The 24,716-nt window shown below is 44.0% G+C and overlaps 1 protein-coding gene across 1 annotated transcript in view; it reads left to right on the forward strand.

Moving 5' to 3' along the window:
* The first annotated feature begins 7,192 nt into the window (after positions 1-7,192).
* The window catches only part of edar (ectodysplasin A receptor), a 36,601-nt gene continuing 19,077 nt past the window's right edge, over positions 7,193-24,716 (forward strand). Inside the window, exons 1-3 of the mRNA XM_066705985.1 lie at positions 7,193-7,404; positions 21,352-21,417; positions 23,011-23,133. Of these exons, the coding sequence (XP_066562082.1) occupies positions 21,367-21,417; positions 23,011-23,133 (174 nt within the window). The 5' untranslated portion in view covers positions 7,193-7,404; positions 21,352-21,366. The remainder of the gene's footprint in view (positions 7,405-21,351; positions 21,418-23,010; positions 23,134-24,716) is intronic.

Genomic DNA, 24,716 nt, shown 5'->3' on the forward strand with positions numbered 1-24,716 from the left:
AAATATTGTAGTAAACTGTGTCTTTTAGGGGCTGTTGTGTTGAAATGTGTCTCGCTCTATTACTTGTTTTTACTGAATCGGTGAATTCATTGACAGAAGATAAAACACTGCAATATATTTAACACCCTCCATGTGCAATTACAGTGAATGTTTGTCAATTCCTTCAACTACAATTAGGTCCCTCTGTGTGTTTAAACCAGAGTGGCGGTCAAATGATGCGCGAACGGTTCGGAGTGGTTGTGGTCTGTTTGGACGTGGCGAGGAACTGATTTTGATTTTGAAGGATTCTCTGATGCGATGGCCTAGTGGCCTAAAGGCGCAGATTCCCCTCGATGCACAGTAAGAACGTGTCTTCCGGTTTCTTCCAAGCAGGAGCCAACGCACAGATGAGAAACAGTTTGGCTCCATGGATTCATGCTGGAGGGTTAATGATTTTGGGTGTACAGATTAATTGTTCAGCGGGATATTTTTGTGGGACGAAGTGAGTCCCCCCCCCGTCTCCTCTCTGAAAGTCACAGACGAGTAAGACCTTAAAGTCTAGGTGTGGATTGAACTCAAATTCGCAGAGGGATTTTGCCACCTTAAAGAACATAAGAACATAAGAAAGTGTCCAACCGAGAGGAGGCCATTCGCCCCATCGTGCTCGTTTGGTGTCCATTCATAACTAAGTGATCAAGGATCCTATCCAGTCTGTTTTTGAATGTTCCCAAATTGTCTCTTCAGCCACATCGCTGGGGAGTTTGTTCAGATTGTGACGCCTCTCTGTGTGAAGAAGTGTCTCCTGTTTTCTGTCTTGAATGCCTTGAAGCCCAATTTCCATTTGTGTCCCCGGGTGCGTGTGTCCCTGCTGATCTGGAAAAGCTCCTCTGGTTTGATGTGGTCGATGCCTTTCATGATTTTGAAGACTTGGATCAAGTCCCCATGTAGTCTCCTCTGTTCCAGGGTGAAAAGGTTCAGTTCCTCAGTCTCTCAGTAGGACTTTCCCTTCAGACCTGGAATAAGTCTGGTTGCTCCTCTGAACTGCCTTAAAGGATCGCCCTCAATAGGTGATGAGAAAAGTAGCATCACGCCTGCCGAAGACCATGTCCACCAGCAACAGACGAAAGGCCATGCGCTCCACAGAGGGCTCTGCGTTTGCCAAAGGTTAATCGCATTTGCATTCGCAGTCTCTTCCAGCCACGTCTCTGCTATTGAGTTAGAATCCAATTAAAACGTGGAGTTCTGAAGAGGCAGATTAAAAACTGAGCACTTGGAGGATCTGCTTCACTAATTTATCAGCTCACTGCCTGCAATTAGGAACGGGCTGCCAGCAATTTGTGCTCCTCCGAGGCAAATATCAGAGTGGTGTGTTATTCCACTCATATCTATTCATTCTTTATATTTATGGGTACATTTTTTTTTACTATGCATTACACAACCTGAATATATATTGAAAGAATGAAGTGAAATTTCTGCTGTCTCTTCCTCTTTCTGTTCTCCATTAGTAGATGTGTCTGTGATTTGGTATATTTGGTACACTAGTGCCCTCCCTGAGACACTGGATTTCACCGAATGCTACAGAGCTGAGGGGGTGACGTTCAGTCCACTGGGTTGAGAGGATACCGAGAGAAAGACACAGCAGAGCCAACAGCAAACTCTCCTCCCGTCGAATGGAAACAAAGGCATTTCACTGCGAAGAAAAGAAAACTGACGGTTATTTGTATAAATGAAAGCCAGATTACAACAGCGACGGTATATGAAGTCATGCCCGAGGAAACGCAGGGCCAGATAGACCCACAGCCACTGCTCCTTTCAGAGCCGCTGAACACAACCCCGACCCCCACGTGCTTTGGCTCAGTCCCCAGTCCTGAAGATTGCGATGTGCAAGATATCGTCTCAGTGCCAAGACAGACCCACACGCTTGGCACGGCTTCCCCATTCCCACTCCGGGTGTTGAAAGACTTTCTTTCTTTCAGATTACATAAAAGAGGGAGTCTTTCTTTTCATCATGCAGGCTACCTTTGTTGTTTTGGTTTTTTACCGTATGCTTCCCCCATGTTTTTTCTTTACATAATCCTTAAAAACAACAACAGCAAAATCCTGCTGAGTCACAGATAAACTAGTGCCCTGTTCAGTGGAGGGAAAAAAAACAAAGTATATTTTTGTTTTGCCAACCGGTGAAACATTTTCATGCCTAGTCTTTTCACTGAGTTGTTACACAATGGTACACAATCTATACTATACATGCACAGGCGTAGGTTTATGGGGGGATGGCGTCCCCCCAATGCTGAGAGAACGTTACATTGTACCCTACAGCAAGTAATACGGAGGTGTTTTATTAGGGATGTCAGTCAAACTGTCCAGAAGACACTTCAAGAAAGATATCGCTGCTCTAGAGGCAGTTCAGAGGAGCAACCAGACTTATTCCAGGTCTGAAGGGAATGTCCTACTGAGAGACTGAGGAACTGAACCTTTTCACCCTGGAACAGAGGAGACTACGTGGGGACTTGATCCAAGTCTTCAAAATCATGAAAGACATCGACCGCTTCAAACCAGAGGAGCTTTTCCAGATCAGCAGGGACACACGCACCCGGGGACACAAATGGAAATTGGGCTTCAAGGCATTCAAGACAGAAAACAGGAGACACTTCTTCACACAGAGAGGCGTCACAATCTGAACAAACTCCCCAGCGATGTGGCTGAAGAGACAATTTGGGAACATTCAAAAACAGACTGGATAGGATCCTTGATCACTCAGTTATTAATGGACACCAAACGAGCACGATGGGGCGAATGGGCTCCTCTCGGTTGGACACTTTCTTATGTTTTTATGTTTATTTTTTTAATCAGGACAACTTATAAACCTTCAGGGAAAACCTGTTCTGTTCTGTTCCCACTCAGGTTTGAGACAGGATTGACTCCGTTATTAATGAGCTCAGTGCGTAGGACAGGTGATCCCCGGGGGGCTGTGGTTTAGCATCTGCTCCAACAACCTGGAAACAAACCGTGTTGGGATTTCACATCTTCCCTCTGTACTGCGCCGGCCATCTCTCTCACTCTGGAACAGTGTCAGTCGAGGTAATTGCGCATAATTGGATTCCACGCACGCACCGCAGCGACCTCGATATGAAACCGCTGTGTTCACACACAGGCGCTCGATCAGGATTAGAGGGTCACCGCTTTTGTTGTCTTTAATATAATTTCCATGTGTTGGAGCCTCAACAGACGGGGAGAGGATTTTCTGTAAGGAGTGTGGCGGCCGATGATTCACTCAGCGTGTCGGATGATGTTCTGTGGCCACCGATAAAAGAAACCATGTCTTTCGCAGAAGAGCTTTTAGGCTTAAAGGCTGTTGGTCGACAAGTTGTGTCTCTTTGTGCGGCAGTCAAAAGTATCCGCTCTTAAGCCTGGGGGGCAGAGGTCTCAGCCAGCCTCCACTCCTGCAGTAAAACTCTGTGGTGCTTGCTGTCTCTCTGAGTGTTAATCAATTTTAACAAATTACCGCGCGTCTTTGATCAAGCTTCTGATTTCCTTCTCTCTTTCAGACCCCGTCTCCAGGAATGACAATATTTGATATTAACATAATTATTCCATTCTTTTCTCCGCAGTTAAGTGCAAAATGATTATTAATTGAACGCATTTACAGTATACAATTGGATGCCACCACATAAGAAGCTGAACTTTTTTTTGTATTGAAATGAGGGGGGGAAAACATAATGCAAGCAAAATAAATAAAAAAAGAAAAGAAACCAGATGAAGACAAGCAATTGTAGCAACATTTGCCTAATCCCAGCAAACCCATCATTGTGTGCCGTATTTTACTGAAATCTCCAGCTTGCAAAGCAAATCTTCCCTACTGTAGCTTTTGTACTTAAAAGACAGTCTTGTCTGGTAAGCCCTAATCCCCCTGATCCCGCTGCGCAGCCCCTTTCCTCACTTGTGTCAACCTGTCTGACTGTGACATCAGAACAGAGAGGAGACGACGAAGGAGAGCTGGCCCAGTCTACCCCTCAAACCTCAAACCTTCCCCACAGGATCCCAGGGAGTTGGGTTCAAGAGCAGGGCTGGGGGGGTTGTGCCTGGCACCCACCACTCTTTGTGTAGTGCTGTGATTACCATCTTCAGTCCTTCATCTCCAACACCTGTGGCCTGAAACTCTCGCTCTAGTGCCGAGCTCCAGGTCCCTCTGTGGACTGCTTAAATATAAAGTACTCGATCTTTAAATCTGTTTTCCTTTACTTTGAGTGTCTCTGTTGTCACGCTGTGTGAAGCAGACCTTGGTGTTGGACGGGCGGACCTGCGAACCAGTCTAAACGCCTTCTATATCGAGGTGAAATAACAAGTCACAGATCCACCCATTTCTCAGAGTGGTAACTCACTGAAAACCCCCCCATTCCTCTGAACAGCCGCTCTGGAGCTCGGCGTCCTGGTGATGATAATAACACGAGGGGTGAATGGGAAGCCACCGGGAGGCGTCTGTTTCTTTTGCGACATTAAATAAAATAAAACATGAAACAGCCTTCCTCAGCTCGGTTCGGCAAAGTGGCCCCCCACAGTTACCAGGAGTGGAATAAAGGTTAAAGCGCTGGAGAGGAAAACCCGGCATCTCCCTTCGCCCTGAGATGAAGCTCTGCCTTTCTTTCGCACACATACCTCAGACAGGCGCCTTGGATTGTGTCCTCCGCACACCACAGACACAACTGCAGTTAATACACAGTACAGACGCATTCCCAGCCCTAACACAACAACACCACAGTAAGCCTGCTCTGCGTTTCTTCCTATAATCAGGGAAGTCTCATTCTTGTGTGCGGTTCCACTGTAACACACTTTATCTCGATACACAAAACGAGTCGCTTGCGGGTTCAGTCCAGGATTACATCCAAGTCCCATAAGGGTTGCTTATTAAATGTAAAATTAATCATGACAACAAACTGCTAGGTGATATAAGGGCTGCATTAGCATTATAACACAGCATAATTCCACAACAAAACATATGGCCTATAGAATGTTGCAATATATACATGAATAAGGGAATAAAGATTGTAAAACCAGGGACAAACCTATATTTGTAATACATACAGAAGATGATATGTGATCCTCATGCACCAGAACGAGACCTTTTTTTTTGCAAATTTGAAATATATATGGGGTACATTTCAAATCTGTATTGGTCTGTAATCCATACATGTACTTTACATGTTCAAAATATATGACAGGAATTAACCTCACCATGTATTGTGAACATATCAACAAATAAAGGGATTAAAAGTAAATCTCCTGAGAAAAACATCAGCTCCCCCAGGAAGCCACTTGTTTGTTACTGTGATCAGCTGCTATCAGTGAAGAGGCCACCTTCTCTTTGTAGGGCTGCCAGGGGCTGTAATTGCAGGTTTAGAGTATTTCAAAGTCCTGCTTTTATCTGGTCCTTCCTGCGGATGAACGCCGAGCGCTGCCAAGAGGAAGAGGGGAAGAGATACGATCGAGACTTCCCTCTGTTACCACAACTGGCCACTTCAGACCCCCATGGAAAGCCCAGAGTTATGTCCAACCTAAATAACAGACCTCCGAAGAACACCTGGTTTCTGTCAGTCTGAATCCCATTAAAAGGGAAAGAGAAAAAACACCCCAATAAAATGACATCCTGTCTGGATTCTCCGTAGCCTGACTTTAAAATTACCATTGAGATCAAAACCAGAGGCCGGGGCTGAGGAAATTGAATTTGATCGTTTTTTTCAGTGGGTTTAGACGAGACCGCCGATGCACACTGTCCGCCACTCGTATTTCAGCTTCTGTGGCCGGGCGAAGGCTGGGAAGGAGTTGGGCACCTGCTTTGCCGACCCAGGGCCTGCAGGATTGTTCGGCCTAATCAGGGCAGCTCAACGCAAACACTAAAATGTCCCAATTCGACAAAAAAGCCAAGGTTTTCAAAGCGACGCCACACTCAGCGAACAACAGAGTGCAAATTAGAAATACCATCCCATTACTTTGACTTAGTTGACTTTGATTATTCTGTCACTTATATGTCTTCATTTGTTGACAAAGTAACACGTCAACACATCGAAGTTCAGATCAGATTCTGGATCTTAATTGCTGTTTTAATATGGTGACTGTTGTGAGGACAGTGAGTCTTTCATTTTTTATGAAGGAAGCAGCAGTGGTAATTAATAACGAAGCACAGATCTCACAGCGGAGAGGCGGACAGGTTCTCAAAAATTACCCGCTGCAAGTAGCCCAAGGAATCCCCCGTCAGGAAAGCTTTCATACTCATGGGAAATTTCAAACGGTTGGTAGCCTTGTGATCTTGCACGTAAACACTCAAGTGAGAAGCATTAAAGCCATTTCTCGAGCTGCACCGAGCTCTCGGCAGCCAGATACGTGTCACACCAGATTCAGATCTTTTCTTTATCCCCTCGCCTCTTTTCTGACACATTTTCCACATCTTTGCATGAGAAAGTAATCTAAACCAACAGAAGCTTCTCGGGTGTGGGATTCCTTCACACGTCTCATATGCACCGTGAGAGTTGTGCAAGTGAAGAAGATTTCAAAGCCAAACAAATATTACCACGAGTCCACTGTTACTGGGACCCAGTTTATCTACAGTTAGTATTCAAATATTGTGTTTAATGTATTCCTTCTAGGTGGCAATCTGGGGCAAATTAACCTTTAAAGATTTGTGATCACTTCTAAGATGAAATACAAACAAGAATTGGAGGCTGTACAGTGTTTGTTTCGGGTGTGTTTCTGCAACCACGTGTATACAGTGATTATAAAAGAGAATAAAAAGGATCCAAATGTTAGCCTGTTTCCCAGAACAACAGCAGCAATGTTTTTCCAGTTCTGGACAGTGGGTCCTGTTAACAAGATGGGAAATAGGTTCCACACACAAACAGGTCAGTGTATACAAACAAACCAAAGCATTTCAAAAGGAAACTGGTGTTTGTGTGACTGTTGGACGGGGTGAATACAAATTAAAAGCCGCTGTTGTGGATCTGCTCGCCTGGTTGAGGTGCTGTTCACATGTGCTGTATCCCTGATGCCCGGCAGATGGCGCCCTCGGGTCGTGGCCACGCTTGGGTATCGCCGCCCCGGCTCCTCTGCCCTACCTGAATCAGGTTGATTTGGGCCCAATTTGAGGGCGGAGGAGTGCTTTTCTCTTAAGGAGGAGCTACAAAAAAAACCACTTCCCAAGAGAAGTCATGTTCCAAGACAGACATCAGACTCTGGTGATTCCCCCAGTGCAGCCAGCGTCTGTGGAAACCAGGTTGGAAGCCAGAAGGAGAAGAAAGAAGGAAAAAAAACACTCCAAACACTAGGATGAGTTTCCAAACTTTTTAAAGTCGGACTGCTACTTCACCCCCAAGACAGAGACCTGCGCACAGCTCTCACACCACTGGATTTACAGATCTCGCCTCCTCACCTGGGCAGGTAAGGCGTTTTGGGAGACAGGAGACAGGAGTGTCCACACCAGGTGTGTGTGTGTGTGTGGGGAGGGGGGGTGTTATAATACAAGGCAGGGGAAATGGTTACCTTGTCACCTACACTGATCATGTGCTGTGCAATCGGTCCTGTGACTGATTAGGCATGATCAAAAGGCACCGGTGAGGTTTGACACTATTGGCAGCAATTAAATGTGAATTGAAACGCACTTTGAGTGGGATGTCCGGTCCTGTGCACGTTTATTCTGCAACGGCAAACGTTATGACTATATGCACCAGAATGCAAAGATCAGAAGAACCTGCTTCTGCGATTTAAGACGCTTTGAAACATTGTCGCAAACGCACTATGACGTCATATGATTTTGCTACAAAGTTGTGTGTTAGTCCTTGCACTGGAGCCGGCGGTCCGGATCCACTCATCCTACGCTGCGGGTGTCTGTCTGTCTGTCTGTCTGCCCGTCTGTCTTCTCTGAACCGAGGGGAAAGTCCTGTTAGGAGACACTGGCAGAGAGACATGCACGTTCATGCCGCTCTTCTGATGTCTCTCCTGCCTTTGAACTCCTGCTGCTCCTGCTGCTCCTGCTGCTGCTGCTGCTGCCGGTGGTTGAAAATCAATCCGTTTTCCACCCCGATGAGCCGCCAGCTCTTGTGCTGGATTCTTTCATGTGTGTGTGAGAGAGAGAGAGAGAGAGAGAGAGAGAGAGAGAGAGAGAGAGAGAGAGACGACTTTGATAGTACTATGGTGCAATATGGTGAAATAGTATCAATGCATAGTTAAACATGGCTAAGCACGCCTAGACGTTTTGTTTGTGTGTTTGTCTGTGTATTGTTTTATTTGAAGGCAGGTCGCATGGTGGTTTGTGTCGTGCACTGCAGTTTCGCAGACAGAAAGCGTGCTAACGCTGTGATGTTGGCATACCTCGCCAGCCTTGATTTGCATTCCTCCACTGCTACAGAGGAAGGGTTTTTGGAGGCGTCAACAAATCCCGAAAGCCCCTTAAGAATACGTGCATTGTTTAAATTCACTATAAAGGTGCATTGTGCAAATCAAACGGCATTATAATGCAACGCGCCGCGAAATTACTCTCTGCACACAACAGCTAAGTGGGTTAGATTAGGAGACACACATTTAATGGGTTTGGAATTACATGCACTCACACATCCTTCAATCTGGACATGCAGCCAGGCTGGAAAACAAGTACAGTGTGTATGTTATGTGTGTGTGTGTGTGTGGGTGCATGTTTGTATAGGCTTACACAACACTGCCGAGATGTCAGCATCTCAGATTAACAGCACATTTCTAATGACCGCCTCCCTTGGACTGGCTGCCCAGTAGACGGGTTTAATATAAACTGGCCCACACAGAAATGCTCCGATTCATTTGGGGGGATATAATGTTTTCATTGCAGCAATACTTAATCAAAGCAGCATTTACTGGAGTATGTTATTGTTACTAAAAGCCTGATAGGCGCATTAGCTGGAGACATAAATCTTGACAATCATTTGCATCTTTGGTGTTTTATTTGAAGCAGACCGTGGTCTTATAAGAGGCAGAGAATGAATGATGTGTCGCTGGGAAGAAGGATGCGCTGAGAAGCGGATCACTCACAGGGACACATCCATGCCAGGCTGCAGTGTAATATAGGGCTGTCTGTACGGTTAAGGACAGGTGTGGTATTTATGTTATACTATACTATAAATATGTGTATATACGCATGTTTATAGTGTGAGAGAGCTGTCCATGTTGTGATCCCGTTTTTGATTTACTGATAGAAATAAACACACAGTTATTGCCATTGTGCGCATTTCTGTTACTCAAAATAAATGAGATTTTTTTTTTTTTTTCACCAGCAGCGAATTTAAATTGAGTTTAACTTAATCCAGTATGCGGCGTCTGTCAGTTTCAGAACGGTTTAAAACATTGGGAAGTTTGATTTGATTATTATTTGCAACAGTGTAAAATAGCGCAATTATATATAACTACACCGCTGGTGTTATAAAAGACATGGCAATAAAACAACTCAAAATCAAGAAAATGTGTTATTATAGTTTCAATTATCAACAGATGTATCGGATTCAAACAAACAAACAAACAAAACAAACAGAGAAAATGCTGTTTTGGGGTTTGGGGATTTTCTTTCTTTCTTTGAATGATACTTAATGCACAGAATGGGTCACGTTCTCCGTGGTGTAATTAAAAGGGGGGGAAAGGAAAAGAGAAAAAAAAAAGCATGACACCCAGACGCCAGGAACATTTTTTGAAGTTGCCTTTTTCTCTCTCTCGTTCAAGGGAGTGAAATGGTAATTGAGGTACAAAGAGCGAATGTGGAGACTGGAGGGGATAGAGCCTCCCTAAGTATTTACCTTGCGGAGCTTAACTTGTCAACTTTAAAAATGATCAGTAATTATAGAGGATTAGACTTCAAGACCATGCGACAGAGGCACCGCGGTGTTGAGCGGCGAGGTCGGCCTGCAGGGAGCCTGGGGGCCACATTCCCTCACACTGAAACCTCCTGGCTTCATGAGCTCCTTGCTGCTTAGCTCTTCGAGGAGAGAGTTCCTGTCTTTCTGCTATTTCGTGAGCAATCTGCCACCTTTCCCACCCTCTGGGGCCTGCGAGAGGTTCGGCCCTTGAGATCTGTGCCGAAGCAAGGATAATTTGAACGAATAAGAAATAAACAAATGGGGTTAGATGTGTTCTTCGTAGGCTGGTGAAGGTGCTTGGTGGGGAATAGCAAGTGTATATCTTGCGTATGTCTGCAGACAGAGAGAAACATACATGACACTCGGTAAAAACATAAAATAACCTTCTTGTGTGGAGATTAACTTGGAAAGATGGGTTTTGCAGATACCATACAAAGAGGAGGGGGGGCATGGACTAAGTCCTAGGAACACAAATGGCCAGGCCGTCTACACGTGCTGTGAACGGCCTTCAGCGCGGCCCCCGTGCGAATCCACACCGAGCTGTGGCCGGTTATTGAGCTCCAGCCGCTCGAGGAAGCGGCACATCTGTCTCCAGCGCAGCATCATGTGCGGACGACACCCGGTTGTGATTAAAATACCTTTTCTTCTCGAGGGGTTCCTTCTGTATTCTGTCCCATGAAACGCTCTCTCGGCTGTCAGTGAAACTCATTTCTCTCTGCTTAAGCACCGCGCCGTGGGACAAACCACAGACCGGCTCGCTGGAGCGCAGGGGTCCCGCTGCTAAGGAGCTGCTGAAAGAAAGAAAAACAGTTTCAATGGCAGGTCTTACCTTGAAAGGTGGAGAGATTATTAACAGCCAATTTGAGCTGCAGTTCAAGGTGGGAGAGGCTTTGCGAGTCTCTCATACAGTCTTTGAGTCCTCCAAGTGTTCTCCGAGAGCCGAGCACGCTAAGACCCTGCAATTAAAGCAATCAAAAGGCAGGGGTAGCTTTGCAGCGCGCTGAGTGGTACAAACAGAGGTTACTGTGCAAGGCTCTTGAGCTGCAGAGTTAGTCGAAGGCTGAGAGTTAATGAACATTGTTAACAGAGTGTCTTGATTTAAAATGTGATGCTTCAGAGATCGTCACCAGCTATCTTCACCAGACTGTGCCATTCTTCTTACGGCACCATTTCCAGAAGATAGTTACAGGAGTTTTTGTTAGTAAAGCGTACTGTACGTCAGCTCACTGCTAAGTCATGCACCTGATAATCAGGGGCTCTTGTGGTGTCCTGATTTGTTGTGTGATCGCTTATACAATATAGACCCATCCTGCTGCAAATAGAGAAGCAGTACAACCTCACTCTGATTGATAATAGGAGCCTAATGCAAGTATTGAGTCATAAGCTGAGGTCTCACAATTAGATCAATAGTCTGCTTTGTAACTTAACTATCTCTCCTGAAGGTCCTGCCAGCTTTCAAGCTACATTTATGACCACATCTGAGCCGGTGATGGTATTACACCCTATCCAACAGTGTAGTAAACATATCTGTATTGTATCTGAGCCCAGAGTTGGCTAAGCTGCCCACACCAAATATGTATTTGCTATTTAACAGTTGGGGTGGGCGGTGGGATAATTTTAGAAAATTAAGTTTGGATTTAATTCACTTCTGTGCCTCTCAGCCGTCCCCAAAATATTCTGAGCGCAGAGCTTCGTGTGGTTTCTTCACAGGGCACGGCGGCGCTTTGAGGTGGCTTGGCGAAACAAGGACATTGTTTTTCTGGTTTCTCTCAGGAATTGCGATCCATTTGGGATGATTTGAGGAGATTGTGCGGAATATACAAGATTGTATCTGCTCTCATAAATCCATAATTCAACCCTGGTGTGCGTTGGGTCCGTTCCCAATGCTGATTGATGGTTCTAGTTTTCTGCTGGTTGTTGTTTTTTAATCTGCCGCAGTCGTGACCCCCGCTATCCCAATCGCTGCAGAATAACAACACGTAGCCTGTTGTCACTGAGCGCTGAGCAAACGCAGAAAAGCTTTGAACTTTGCCTGTTTCCCCTCTGCTAAAATGTCCGCACATTTCTGGGCCGAGCCAGCGTGGAAATTATGTTGATTACAACATGGAGGACATCAAACTTTTTCCTTTCGCGGGCGCTTTGATAACTCTGTGTGTCAAATGTTGGAAGTGAAGGCTTTCTTTCTCACCTGACAGCTCAGAGGGGAGCCGAAAGGGACGGCGAGCTTGTGAGTTGGGTTATTATTTCACAAGTACTTTAGTTCTGATCAAACCGGGATGAAAAGCTTCAGGGGACGAGCGGGTTTGATGAGTGGCACTGACAGGAAACGCCTCGGCCCCGAGCTCAGAGTGGATCCCAGCGCCTGGAGATCAGGGGGTTTGACAGCAGGTTTATACCCCTGTAGAGTGAAGGTTTCATGTAGGATATGGAGCCCCAGGTGGGGATTCTGTAAGGGAATATACACCTCGCCTCCTTACATGTCAGACCTTTGTCTGTAAAGCAAAACTTCCTCCCTGCAACAGCAAGTCAAACTGAGAGCTTGGGTTTGGGCACAGGGTTGCTGGGATTGGAGATTTGATCTCACACCAGGAGGTGCCTGCGCTGTTCCAGTCCTTAAAGGTGGGGTTCCTGCAGGTTTTATGGCTGTCTTTCAATTAGCAAATGATTAACGCCTGAATGAAAGGTTGAATTGGGTTTTTCTTCAAACAATGACTTCAATAAGGCAATGGGGTGGAATAAAAACCAGAAGCCCATGGAGTCTGATGAGATATCTGGCCCACAGATAACCCTGTAGGATGGTTGGGTATCCATGGCAGTCACTCATATTTTGCATTTTCCTTGTCCGTTCATCATTCCTTCCTTCTTTTGCCTGCTTCAAGAGAGAGAGGACCAGCATGATCGCACAGGTGTTGGGGTAGAGAATCAGCAAGACGTCCAAGACGACCAGAACGATAATGTATTCTCTCACGCCCTGAACTAAATATGCCCTGACATCGGGCTCCTCAGGAAGCTGAGCTGGTGTTTCCAAAGGAAGATGGGTTACCTTCATGAACAACAACAACAAAAATTGTTAGCTGTACATCAACTCTGTTAGGAGAGTTGCATCACCTCCTGTGTGTGTTTGGTGCGAGCCTCGCAGGGTCTGTACACGTCTGCTTTTCCCAGTGCAACATGGTTGACACCTCTCACCTGATCTGGAGGATTGACAGTGAATGCTAGACGGGTGGAGACAGAAACCTGAGTTCTGTTCACATATTTCACAGATCACTAATTCAGCTGCCTTGTCATAAAGGAACAACATAACTTTCCTGTTTAATATGTTTCTTGTTTTCCCGGCTTAGTCAATTGAAGAAGCCATCTCCCAACAAGGCACAAAGTAAAAATCATTAGTTGCAAAGCCTTTTCTTCATGTTTATCCTGGTATCTGTGGCTCACGATGCCCAAGTGCAGTGAACAGGCAGGAGACGTGATGATGGACCGACTCCAATCCTCTCATATCTCAGGCGGGATACAGCAAAGCTTCAATGTCAAGAGTTGAGATTGTGCTCGTAACCCTTTAAGATAAAGCCAAATAATCTCTACGATATCTTTCTCTAAAGTAGTAATTAAAAGCAGAACCAGGAGGCAGAGGAATGGAAATGAAAGGGATCGAGCGCTCCAGCTTATTTTCGACAAGAAATGTCAGCAATTATATCTAACTGGAGTCTAATCTTCGCCGTTTGTTTGATTTAATTGTTATTCCAGTGGGAAGGAAGGGGTTTATTATTTTGATTGTCTAGATTGTAGAAATAACAATTTCAATGATAATAATTGTAATTAGTTAAGACTATATTATGGAGAGACTACTGCAACTCTTACATTAAACGTGTCATTTATCAGACCTGAAGCTGTTTGTTTCTCTCTTACAATTAGGAGAAGACAACTCTTAAAATCACTGGAATGGAGTTGATTGAATTATAAAAACTAGAAAAACTGGAATAATCATAAAGAGAAAAACATGAAAACTTAGATTTCATTGCATTCTGTACAGCAGCATGTATCGAACACAGCGCTCAGCAACCGTGATCAGATCCAAAGTGATAATATCTCTTCCCTAATCCCTCCCCCAGGAATGGATATTTCACTCTTGTTAATGATAACGATAATGATACTCTGTGTGTTTATGTGAGATTATGCGGTCGTTATAAGATTAATAACCCGAGGCAGAGAGTCTGCGGTCGGCTTTCAAAGGAGACGTGCCTCGACAGCCAGCCAGCGCCCCGGCAGAGGTGTCAGAAATCAATCCGCGCTTCAAACACCCGGGGGGGGCGCATTCCGGGCTTGGGGGGGGGCTGGAGTGGGATGAAAGCCACGGGGCGGGGGTGCGCGTTTAGGCTGATAATGAGGGGGAGGCTCCCGGGCACGATCATTTGGCAAGCCTCTTCACTTCCTGTTGGGGGGGGAGCTTTTAATTTCATTATATTTATTTATTTTTTAAATGCAGCGCTGAAGGGCCTGTGGCAGACAAACGCTCTCTGTCGGACCGGTTGTGGTTAATCTCTCGCAAGATTCAATTAATCTTATTTACCTGCAGCAGCTCGGCAGGCCTCTCTGTGGGCTGTAATTAACGGGGATCAGAACGAAGGGTTGCACAGGCCTTTGCTTTCATGGGATTAGCTGCACAAAGAGCTTGTTTTTTTAATCGTGTTTCTCACAGGAAAGACCGTTGGATTCCACGTTCGGTGGGACTTGCTTTGGGAGTCTTTAGAGGTCTGTTACTCTCTCCCTGTAACAGAGACCTTTAACAATAATTCAACTAAACTATTTTGAACTGTCCTGGCCCCTGTATCTTCTGTTTTTTTCTTCCAGTTGAACTCTCAGTTGGTTGCAATTATTGAGCTCTTAATTAAACCATTTTCTCAATTAGTTATTGTTTAGCTTTTCTTCAGTTTGAAACCGATAGTACTCGTAATGGAGAAGCCCTGACGTGATCCTGACTGTAAATGAGAGGGAAGGCCCCCGTGTTTGTCATGCATGTGTTAATTATATTATACCTGTCCAGACATGTTTATCCAGGCTTTACAAAGCCCAACGCACAACAGGTACACAACTTCACAGGGGCAGCCACCTCCCGAATAAATAAGTCACAAATTACAGGGAAGACATTGAATAAATGACCTGAATGTAATATCTCAAATGGCACTTGAAGAAGGAGCTGTAATGAAGCGAGTGGGGCACAGGGTAGAGACGTTGGCAAACCGAGGCACAAGTGGCTTTGGCGAAGTCTAGATGTTTAATCTAGTCACAGGCTAATAAACGTACTAGATAACACGTAGGTAGTTCCTGCTCATTAGCTGAAGGCATCCTCGCCTTCGTAAGCAGGTCTTCCTCCGGGAGCGATGCACACATGGCACTAGTGTAGCTTTCCGCCGCGCACACAGGCAGTGTTGTGTGTGTGATCGAAACCACAGCGAGAAGAACGGCACACACAGCCAAGAACTCCCACAGACCTGTTGTCTCATGCATACCTGCAATTATCTGTCTGTAAAAAAGGGCACAAAATAATAATTTAAGTATGTCTCAGCATCCTCAAGCAAGCCCCCCCCGTGTGATCGGGAGTCTGTGCTGTGTATGAGCACTTGGGTACCTTTTAATGCTTTGTGCACTATCTATCTAACCAAAAGCATCGGGACGACAGCCAAATACCAAAACACAGCTGCTGAGGATGAGTTGGACAGGACGTGGGCCGGCATGATCATTGCAAACCTTTTGGAAATATGTCAACGGGAGGCCGGTCTCTGACATCGCTTCCTGATTCTTTCGCACAGACAAAAAAGAAAAAAGAAAGGAAGATTTTAAGCAAAGAAGCAGGACTGTACTGTATAAACCTGAATTGTACATTCATAGTAAGTACAATCAGTCCTTTAGAAGTATGTGTCCCCCCGTTCTGTTGAAGAAAATGTTACAGGCACTTTGACATAATTGTGTTTTAATTACAGCAATTAGGATGGCAGTGGACAGGTGGTCACACTAGCAGTGAATGTACCTGTATTTACCACTGTAAATTATACGTTGTCACAGTTTGTAAAAGTTTGACCATGCAGGCACATCACATTGCTTTGCTATGGTTCTCTGTAGGTTTGGATCATGGTTCAAAATACCTTTCCATGACCTACCATTGTTTCATTGCACTTTCCTACACATTATTGTGGTTTTACCGTGGTTTACTACAGCACATTTTTATGAGGATAGTTAAAACCCTTGTATTAATCTAATTGTCTTGGCTGCCGCTGCTTCGTTGTATGATCAAACACGCTTTTAATCTGCTAATGTTAACACTAGAAGACTTTCTTTCTTTTTTCCCCTGGTGTGTTTTTGTCCTAGAACTAGTCAAGCGGATGAGCTTTTAAATAACTTCGCTGTGATCCAAGTTTGCATGCTGTAATTTGCCCCAGAGAAACGTTAGCTAACATATTTATATTGTTACCTTATATCTAGATAAAGAGATGTATGTCACACACTTCCCCTGTCAAGGGAAAAGAAATACGTTTCCAGTTTGTATGTTTATTAGTACTGTCTAATAGCCTAGCAAAGTCATTTTGTTCCTCACTTTACCACTTCTGTGACTTAAAAACGTTGACATCTTCCTGGTCAATGCATTTGATCAATCTTTCTCTAATCCCTGCACTTTTTTTCCTCACAGAAAGTCATTTTCAATCTATATTTTACTGTTCCTAATGAGGGAGACTACTGTACTAATCCCGGTGAATCCACGATTGAACAGTTTTCAGAAATGTGACCCTGGAGGCAACAGGCGTGTGCGTTATCACCGGATTCAACAGCAGCTGCCCACCCACAGCTTTGATTTCCCTCTTAATTTCCTGTAATTAATAATTGCGTTCGAGAAGAGCCCGAGGGCGGCTCCGTGTTGATTGTTTTTGTGCTACAGAGGCTGGTTTGAGCAAACGCTTCCTCTCAGCGGCGTAAAAGTCACGATCACTCTGTTAGACTCCAGGCTCGGAGAATTAGACATCTTGATAACCGCTGAAGTCTCTTTGTCGATATATAAAGTTTGGTAATGCAGCAGTGGTAGTATAGGGTTAAGAATTGCTCAACTACACAAATTAAATTGCTGCCTTGTGCCGTGGGCCAAGACTGAGTTCCAACTTTGTACATGAAGTGATGAATGGGTGAGGGATTGGTGTTTTAGTTCTTCTGATATTTTTAGGAAGAAATTAAGCCGAAAGTGCCGGTGCTGCTGGCAGTGTTGTTGCCGGGGATCGAACACAGTTTCTCAGGTCCCAGGGAACGGTGAGCGACACCTGTCTGTTTGAAGTAGGGAGGACTCTTCCCACCGTGGATGACATTGCAGTGGTCGCCACCCAGGCTGCTAATTCACTGTAGCACTATTTTGCATCCTCCTTGCCGCCCCCACAACCAATTCAGCAAAACAATATCTAACGCTCCCTGCCTTCCTCTGGGCTGAAGCCCGGCCCGTGCCGAGCGGCGGTCTCGCTCTCACATGTCAGGGGGAAGGTGCTTGTGAACAGGCCGATAGCTCAGGTACCTTTCTGACTCAATCACTGGGAATCGCTCATTTCCATCTCTCGTCCTTCTTCCAGCGCTCTGTCTCATTGGGTTTGGTTTTTTTCTTCTTCCTCAATTTATTAAACATAATGTGCAGCGTATTTTCCTACTGGAAATACAGAGGTGTAATATTTACTTACTTAAATATGCATTAATGTATGTTAGTAGTGGGATTTCTAAATCAGCTGGTAATACCATGTTAAGTCTGAATTGCCTAAATAATGCCAGATCACAATAAATACATTTTGTACATCAAACAGCCACCTGATTTACGTAGTCTGTTAATTATTTTCTTTAAATATATATGTATAATGAAAGTAATTAATGGAGACAGTAAAAAATCACACAATATTTGATTCACTACTGGCCTGTTAACAGCTTCTACAGAAAGACTATAGCTATGTTATGGTGACCAGTGATTTTGATTTGTGAAGCAAAGGGGGAGTTGGATGTTGGACTATACAGCTGGGAGGGGAGTGAGCTACAGCAGGTCAGAACTGCTCTGACTATTAAACTGGGTCGAGAGTACTACCCAAAGGGGCAGGGGATGATTAAACACACAGCGACTTGGCTTCTTTTTGCTGTTCACAGCCTTCCCTCTCTTAATATTATGTGCCAGTATGTGCTCTGGGCTGAAACTCGGTTTAACAAACTCTTGCGAAGTACGCAAAGTGTATAACTATAAGCGCAGTGCCAATATGAATTGTAACGAACCGGGGCGGCATTACAGCTTCAGAACTCTGCACCATCTTACAAAATAAAAGTAAGGACATGTTGAAGTGTAAGCCAAGATACGAGGTCTGCTGTGAATCCACCGGCCGCCGTCTCTCGGTGACGTAAACATTTCGGCAGCAACAGGTAGCTCGAGAGTCTGCATTGTGTCAGCTAGGACTTTTGGCCAGAGGAAATTAATCCGCGTATTTACAGCCGCACCGATGCGCTTCATGTTCTGTGCCAGTGGTTTCTATTAATTATATGCACTGGAAGAGACAACTCACTTTTAGGATCCAGTCCAGTTTAGTGTGGTGTATTTTCAGGATGACTTATGATTATAGATTCACAAACGCCAGCCTTTCTCAGTCAGATTTTTAGCAGCGTCTATCCTCTATCCAAAATGGCCATATTAGGGCCTTTACATATGTTGAGCCTTTGAACTGGTTTCGCTCCTTATTTATCTATCTTTCTGCTGAGAACACATTTTAAAAATACATTGCCCATTCATCTATTATTTACTTACTTTTCACTTGGTATCTTGAATTATAATTCTGTACATTTGTTCCCCCTCCAGTATTTCTTTGAAATACAAGTCTTCCAGGAGGAAAGAGTTTTCCTGTTTGTTTGGTTTAATTGTCTGTACTTAGCAACAAAAACACAAGGAGTTAAACCGTAATATTGTAATTCTTTCCCATAATGCAGAGTGCTACTGTGCATTTCCTATGTGGTTTGTTACCTTATGACTGTCAATAGGTCTGCAAACTGTTTCATAAAATGGTCTCGTTCCAATTAATGTGAAGCCATTATTTAAACTGTAATGAAAGAAATGCAAACCCACTGTTATTAAACTCCTGGGTTGGTTCCAGTAAAACCTAGTCTCCTGTAGGTAAAGGGAGACGGGAGGGGCATAGGGAGGATCTTGGAGTTACACCATATCGCCTCCCGCCACTTTCAAGGTGCTTGTTTTTAGAAACATCATTAAATCTATTATCTTCTCTTCCAAATGAATCAGAATTGGCTTCTTTCTTTTTTTAAGGATTTGGGGGGTTTCTTTTCATTGCCGTGTTTGTGATGGGGCTGGGTTTGGCAAAGCGCTTGATGCGGCACTCCACTTAAGTCACTTGTCATAACTAGTTTGAGTCGAACGGAAAGTAGTGAATGAAACTCCTGGGCTGTTGATACAGTCTTGACATTATCTGTGTGCAGTTTTAATTATCGCATTGTGAGCGGCTCCCAGGCAGTATAAATAGAGCCATGGAGCGGTTACTTGGAACTGTTGGGTGAACAATACATTAGTTGTCTTGTTAAACAGAAAATTGAGAAACACAATCATTAAAGTTTATTTTAAGTGTCATTAAAACAACTTTACAAATACCAGTGTGTAAAACTGTTGACAAGAGGTGCATTGGAAATTAAGCCCATTACTTTTGTACACTAAGACAGGAAACTCAGTAAATGTTGGTTGTGAATTGGTGAGGGCAGACATTGCCAAGGTGTCTCTTGTAATCCAGTCCACAACAACTCTTGTGTAAGAAGCATTTTGATTATGGGATGTGAGGGAGCTTTGATGGACCAAATAACTATTTAATATTGGACATCTTTTGCACTCCCCCAACATGAACTAGCTGCCAATATCTCTGCTGAAAACTGACTATAGAGACCCACGTGTGTCTGGGCACAGCTTCTTCTGTAGATGGGCACGGTCTACAACAGATTAACACAATTAGTTCAAGAGCACACGGGTATGAGATTTCTACCCTTTGATTTTGATGTATACACCCACAGTACACAAAGCCTGTTACAGTACAATGTATGCCTGTGCATGAATTTGCATGCTAGAAATTATACATAATATACAGAAATATGTATATATAGAAAATATATACCCTTCACCTTACATTTGAAACAGTCGATTCACAAATATTAATCTTTATACTAAATTATTTTAACAAATATATATTTTTTAAGAGCTTGCTAAACAAAGATTCAGCCATAAGTAAACTATAAAGATTCCCCTTAACCATTAACCCAGAGGTGATGCAAACTCAGAGGTGATGGTCAGCTTCTCTATCGATGGCCATCCAGTGCCAAAGTCTCCACACGCCTGGCCGTAGTGCAGATACTCCAGTCCGGGATGTGCATTTGTCAAAGAGTCATTACTGCCAGATCAGAAACTCTGAGTCACGGTCACAGTGATGCCTTAACCGAGATCTAATTAAGTCCCTGATGTTCTGTATAACGTCCTAATCTGTTTATCCCACAATTAATTAACTGCGCATTTGTAGCCCATTCCTGCACGTTCCATCATTCTGTTTTAGTGGAGTGACTCTGACAGAGCGATGGAGTGAGTGTTAGAGAGAGGGGAGGGGGAGAGAGAGAAAGAGAGAGAGTTTTTTTTTCTCTCCTTTGAAATATTCTCCAAAATCAAGTCCTCAGTGCAAAGCAGCAAAAACAACCACAAGCAGCAACAGAGCCAATCCACAAATTACCCACGGTGCATGGTGCAGTGCAGCACGGCAGAGTGAAAAACCCAGCGATCAATCACACAGAGTCCTCTCCACCCCGTCCCCCAGTTACCAAATGACAGATATTTTTAAACCATTAAAACAACCAACAACCCCACCACTCCTGCGATAGAAACTGATAAGAGATCGAGGCTGTCAGTGGCACACAGGACCTCCCCCACGCCTCAGACCAGCCCAGATGTGTCCAGATCACACTGCCGGCTATAATAGCTGAAATCCAGCCAGATCCTGAATCCATGAGTTACTGGACCCCCTGCCTGCCCAGCCTGGCTCTTCAAATTCTTAAGACAGCCAGCTTGGTCTGCCCCAACTCCCCAACGATCTTCCAGGTGGCCCCTATATCTGTGGCGCTGTCTGTATTGCATCCAGCCCCAGGTCTGAGAGACTCTCCGCAGCTGGAACATTCCTCCTGCAAAAGTGGGATTGTAGACACCAGAGAGAGGAGAAAGGAGAGAGGGGGTGGGAGAGAGCAACGTATCAGACTCCTTTCATGGAGGTGTGCAGGCCGCATGCCATAACGCTGGCTCGGGGACAGAGCGTTTCTCTGACACAGTACGAGCTGCCTCTCTGCATGCAGAACATAACTGGGGATCGTGTCAATACTTGCACGGCTACAACACGGGACCCGCGAGAGCAATCTTCATTAATTCACATACCTGTTTTTTTTTTTCTTCCTCCTCTTTCTTTGTCTATTTTGCCTGTCCCAGGGGTAAGACGGGAGAATGATGCAGCAGGGAGAATCCAGAAGGTCCCATTTCCTCTCGTTCCTGTTGGTGAGTTACAACTGTTGTGTTTTTAAAAGTAGAATTAACCCTTTGTATTTTTATGGTCTTTTTTTTCACTTTTGAAATAGACGGCTCCAAATGGAACACACAGATAGTTAGTTCCAGACTCTTTGTCGTCTCCACTCGGCTGCTACAAAAATGTACATTTCTGACCCACCATCAGTTCCTCGCTCATTTGAGACGTGCGTAAACTCTTTGGCACGGCTCCCAGGAGTTAATTTTCCTGCACTCTCTCTCTTAATTATACCTCTTGAGTTGTCTCTCTTCCAGGCCCAGGATTAATCTGGGTTAGCGGCGTATTAACCGCTCTTTAGTGGGAACCACAGCTGTGCACTCGCTCCGCTGCACAGAAAGCGGTCCAGGGATTTGGGTTTAAACCCCTCTAATTGAAGCCTGTAGCCAGGCCTCCATCACCGTCTCTCCTTCAGGGATAATGGCTGCAGCTCTACGACAAAGAGTTTCACAGATATGTTCACACTGTGTTCCAACTCTGTCACGAGAGACGTTGTTGACAGACGGGTTTTTATACTTCTGGTTGCTTATGATCTGACTGTAGAAAATCATCAAAAAGTCCAATGGAGGCTCGGTGATGTGCTTTTAAATGAATCACAGTTTAATTTTGTGTATTCAATTAATAATGAATTGTTTAGCATTTCAGTCTTCCAGCCTATTTTCGCTTTTCCTTTTTGATCGCAATAAATCATGGGACTATACTATTCATAAGAAGTATTTTCTCTGAAGCGTTGGGCCTTAATGCTGCTCTGCTCTTGATTTGTTTTGTTGTCGAGTGTGATATGTGTTACAGTCCGCTCTCGGACACGGGCAGCTGGCGTCCCTTAGGGGAAGCATTACTGTTGCATCGGTCAGGATAAACAAAACAGGATGAAATGAATAAATTAAAAGCCATTTAAGATGTTCATCCGCTGTCTTTTAAAACAATGCGCATGCTGCAACACAGAATTAAGTTTGCAGTCTTTTTTTTCTTCATTTAATTATTTCATTAAGCCTGTAATTATGTTTTCGATAGCTCTAGGCCAACAAGATATGAAACCTCACACCTTCAAACATTGACAAGAGGTTATTTTGTCCCTTTCACTGGTACAGGAATTATTGTTTTTTAACCACAAGTTGAAAGTATTTACCGCAAATTATCCATAATTTCGTTTCAAAGATCAAAATCAAAAAGAAATAATGAGCTATTGATTGCTATCAAGAAGTGCGCTTAGTAATTAAAATACAGACTGTCTCAGACTTACCAACATCAAATAGCATATATATATATATATATATATACATAATTATTATTTATTATCATTATTAGGTTTATTTTATTGGTAGTTAAACCTTCACGAAATGCAGGTAAGCCAACATAGACTGCTTATGTTACACAAACAGAAACGCACTCTGTGGACACTCTTAAATTAGCCTCTGGAAGACAATATGTTACAAATGAAATGTCATTTTATTTTAAAGAAAAAGACAAACAGACAAACCCTTCCAATGAGGTGTTCTGCTTTTTCTGCTCAGTCATTGACCGGTCATCTCTCCCTCTTCCTCCCTCTCTCACTCCCTCTCTCCCAGGTGTCTACGCTCCCACTCTTGCAGGCCGAGTACTCCAGCTGTGGAGAGAACGAGTTCTACAACCACACGAGTGGCAGCTGCCAGGCCTGTCCGCAGTGTCAGCCCGGCCAGGAGCCCAACCAGGTGAGGCGGCGGGCCAGTCTGCCCCGTGGTGATAGTCTGATTGTGTGATGTGTTGGTCCAGACCATTTCCGAGCTGGTGGTTTTCAATTCCTAGTGGAAGGTTGTTTTTGTATTTCTGTGTTTTCACATTTTCATTGTGTGATTCAAAGGGACAAATAAATGTGACATAAAAGCTCTTGGTCCAAGCATGACCAATCAGGTTGGAGAATAAACTCACACAGTGTCCAGGTGCTTTACGACAAAACATTTTCGCAGAGTTCCTCGTTGAGATCGGCACAGTGTTCAGCCAAGGCAGCCGTGAGATGCTAACCACCTTCTTGACACCCTTTTGCCTTCAGTCTCGTATCATAAGAGCATGAACTATTTCAATCATTTTTCAAATGAGATAAATGTTTTAGACAGCACTAGACTGGAGCATCTTTGTGAGTGTTTTAATCTCATTATTTCATAGTTGTGACTTTTTAATTCGATCTTATTGAGTTTTTAGGAAGCATCTAATAATAGGATAGGATGTGATTTTTACATTTTACACATTCATTCATTAATTCGTTCACAAAAGAGTTATTGTCACAAACAGTCAGGAATCAAAGTTTTTGGAAAGGAAATACTGACAAACATCATGCTTCCCCAGGAAGGATGTATGATACAGATTCTGTCAGACCTATTTGTCTGTTTTAATGCATCTGCAGGTACAATACCGCCATTCAAATATAACCCCGGCCTCTTCCAGTTGCCAACCAGCTGTACGAACATCCTCTCTCTTCAAACATTCTCTGTTTAATCTAAAGCGACTTAGATATCAGATTTATGACATTTAAATGCAAGTTATCAAGCAGCATTTTCTGTAATAATCTTGATATCAAACAAGGCATCCTTTTATGTCCTGTAATGTGGCGGAGGGGAGGGGGGGGGACATTTTGTTGTATTTAAAATTACTTTCAAACATCACCTTAACATCAAATGCTTCCTTATTCTTCAGTGATGAAAGGCAGTGGTAATTAAAAAGCAGACTTAGTCATAAACCAGGAGGTTTTCATCTCCCGCCCTCCGCCTCTCTTCTCCGCTAGCTGTGTCAGTGGGAGCCGTGATTAATGTTTTCTCTTCTTTGGCTGTTTTTTTTTTTTTTACTTGCCCCTTTTATCATGTTTCTGTTTTAATGTGGGATGCTGTGTACTATTACCATCAGAGGTAACCGTACCTGCGAATACTATTCCTATTATGTCAAACCACCCACTTGTGGAGAATGTCTCCCCCTACGTACCCGGATGAGGAGCAACAAGGAATATATTCACACAGACGGCTTTGTCTCTGGGGGACGCCAAGTAGGAAGACAAGGGCTTCACTGGAGCCTAAGGGATTGTTAACCGTTTAATAAAAGTACTGCTTCTACTGAGTACTACATGTAAACTAACTATTATAGAGTTCTCCAATATGTTTAAACTCAATCCTTAATTAATCTTTCTAAACCTTTAATTGCACCATTCTCTTAATTATATCTAAGAAACGCAGCACAAACTGTCTCCCTCAGAGCTGCGTTCAGCCCGTCTTTATCTTGTGGAAGTACATGTTGCTCCCCTGGGGTG

This window comes from Amia ocellicauda, chromosome 6 (assembly GCF_036373705.1).
Source record: "Amia ocellicauda isolate fAmiCal2 chromosome 6, fAmiCal2.hap1, whole genome shotgun sequence".
Lineage (NCBI taxonomy): Eukaryota > Metazoa > Chordata > Actinopteri > Amiiformes > Amiidae > Amia > Amia ocellicauda.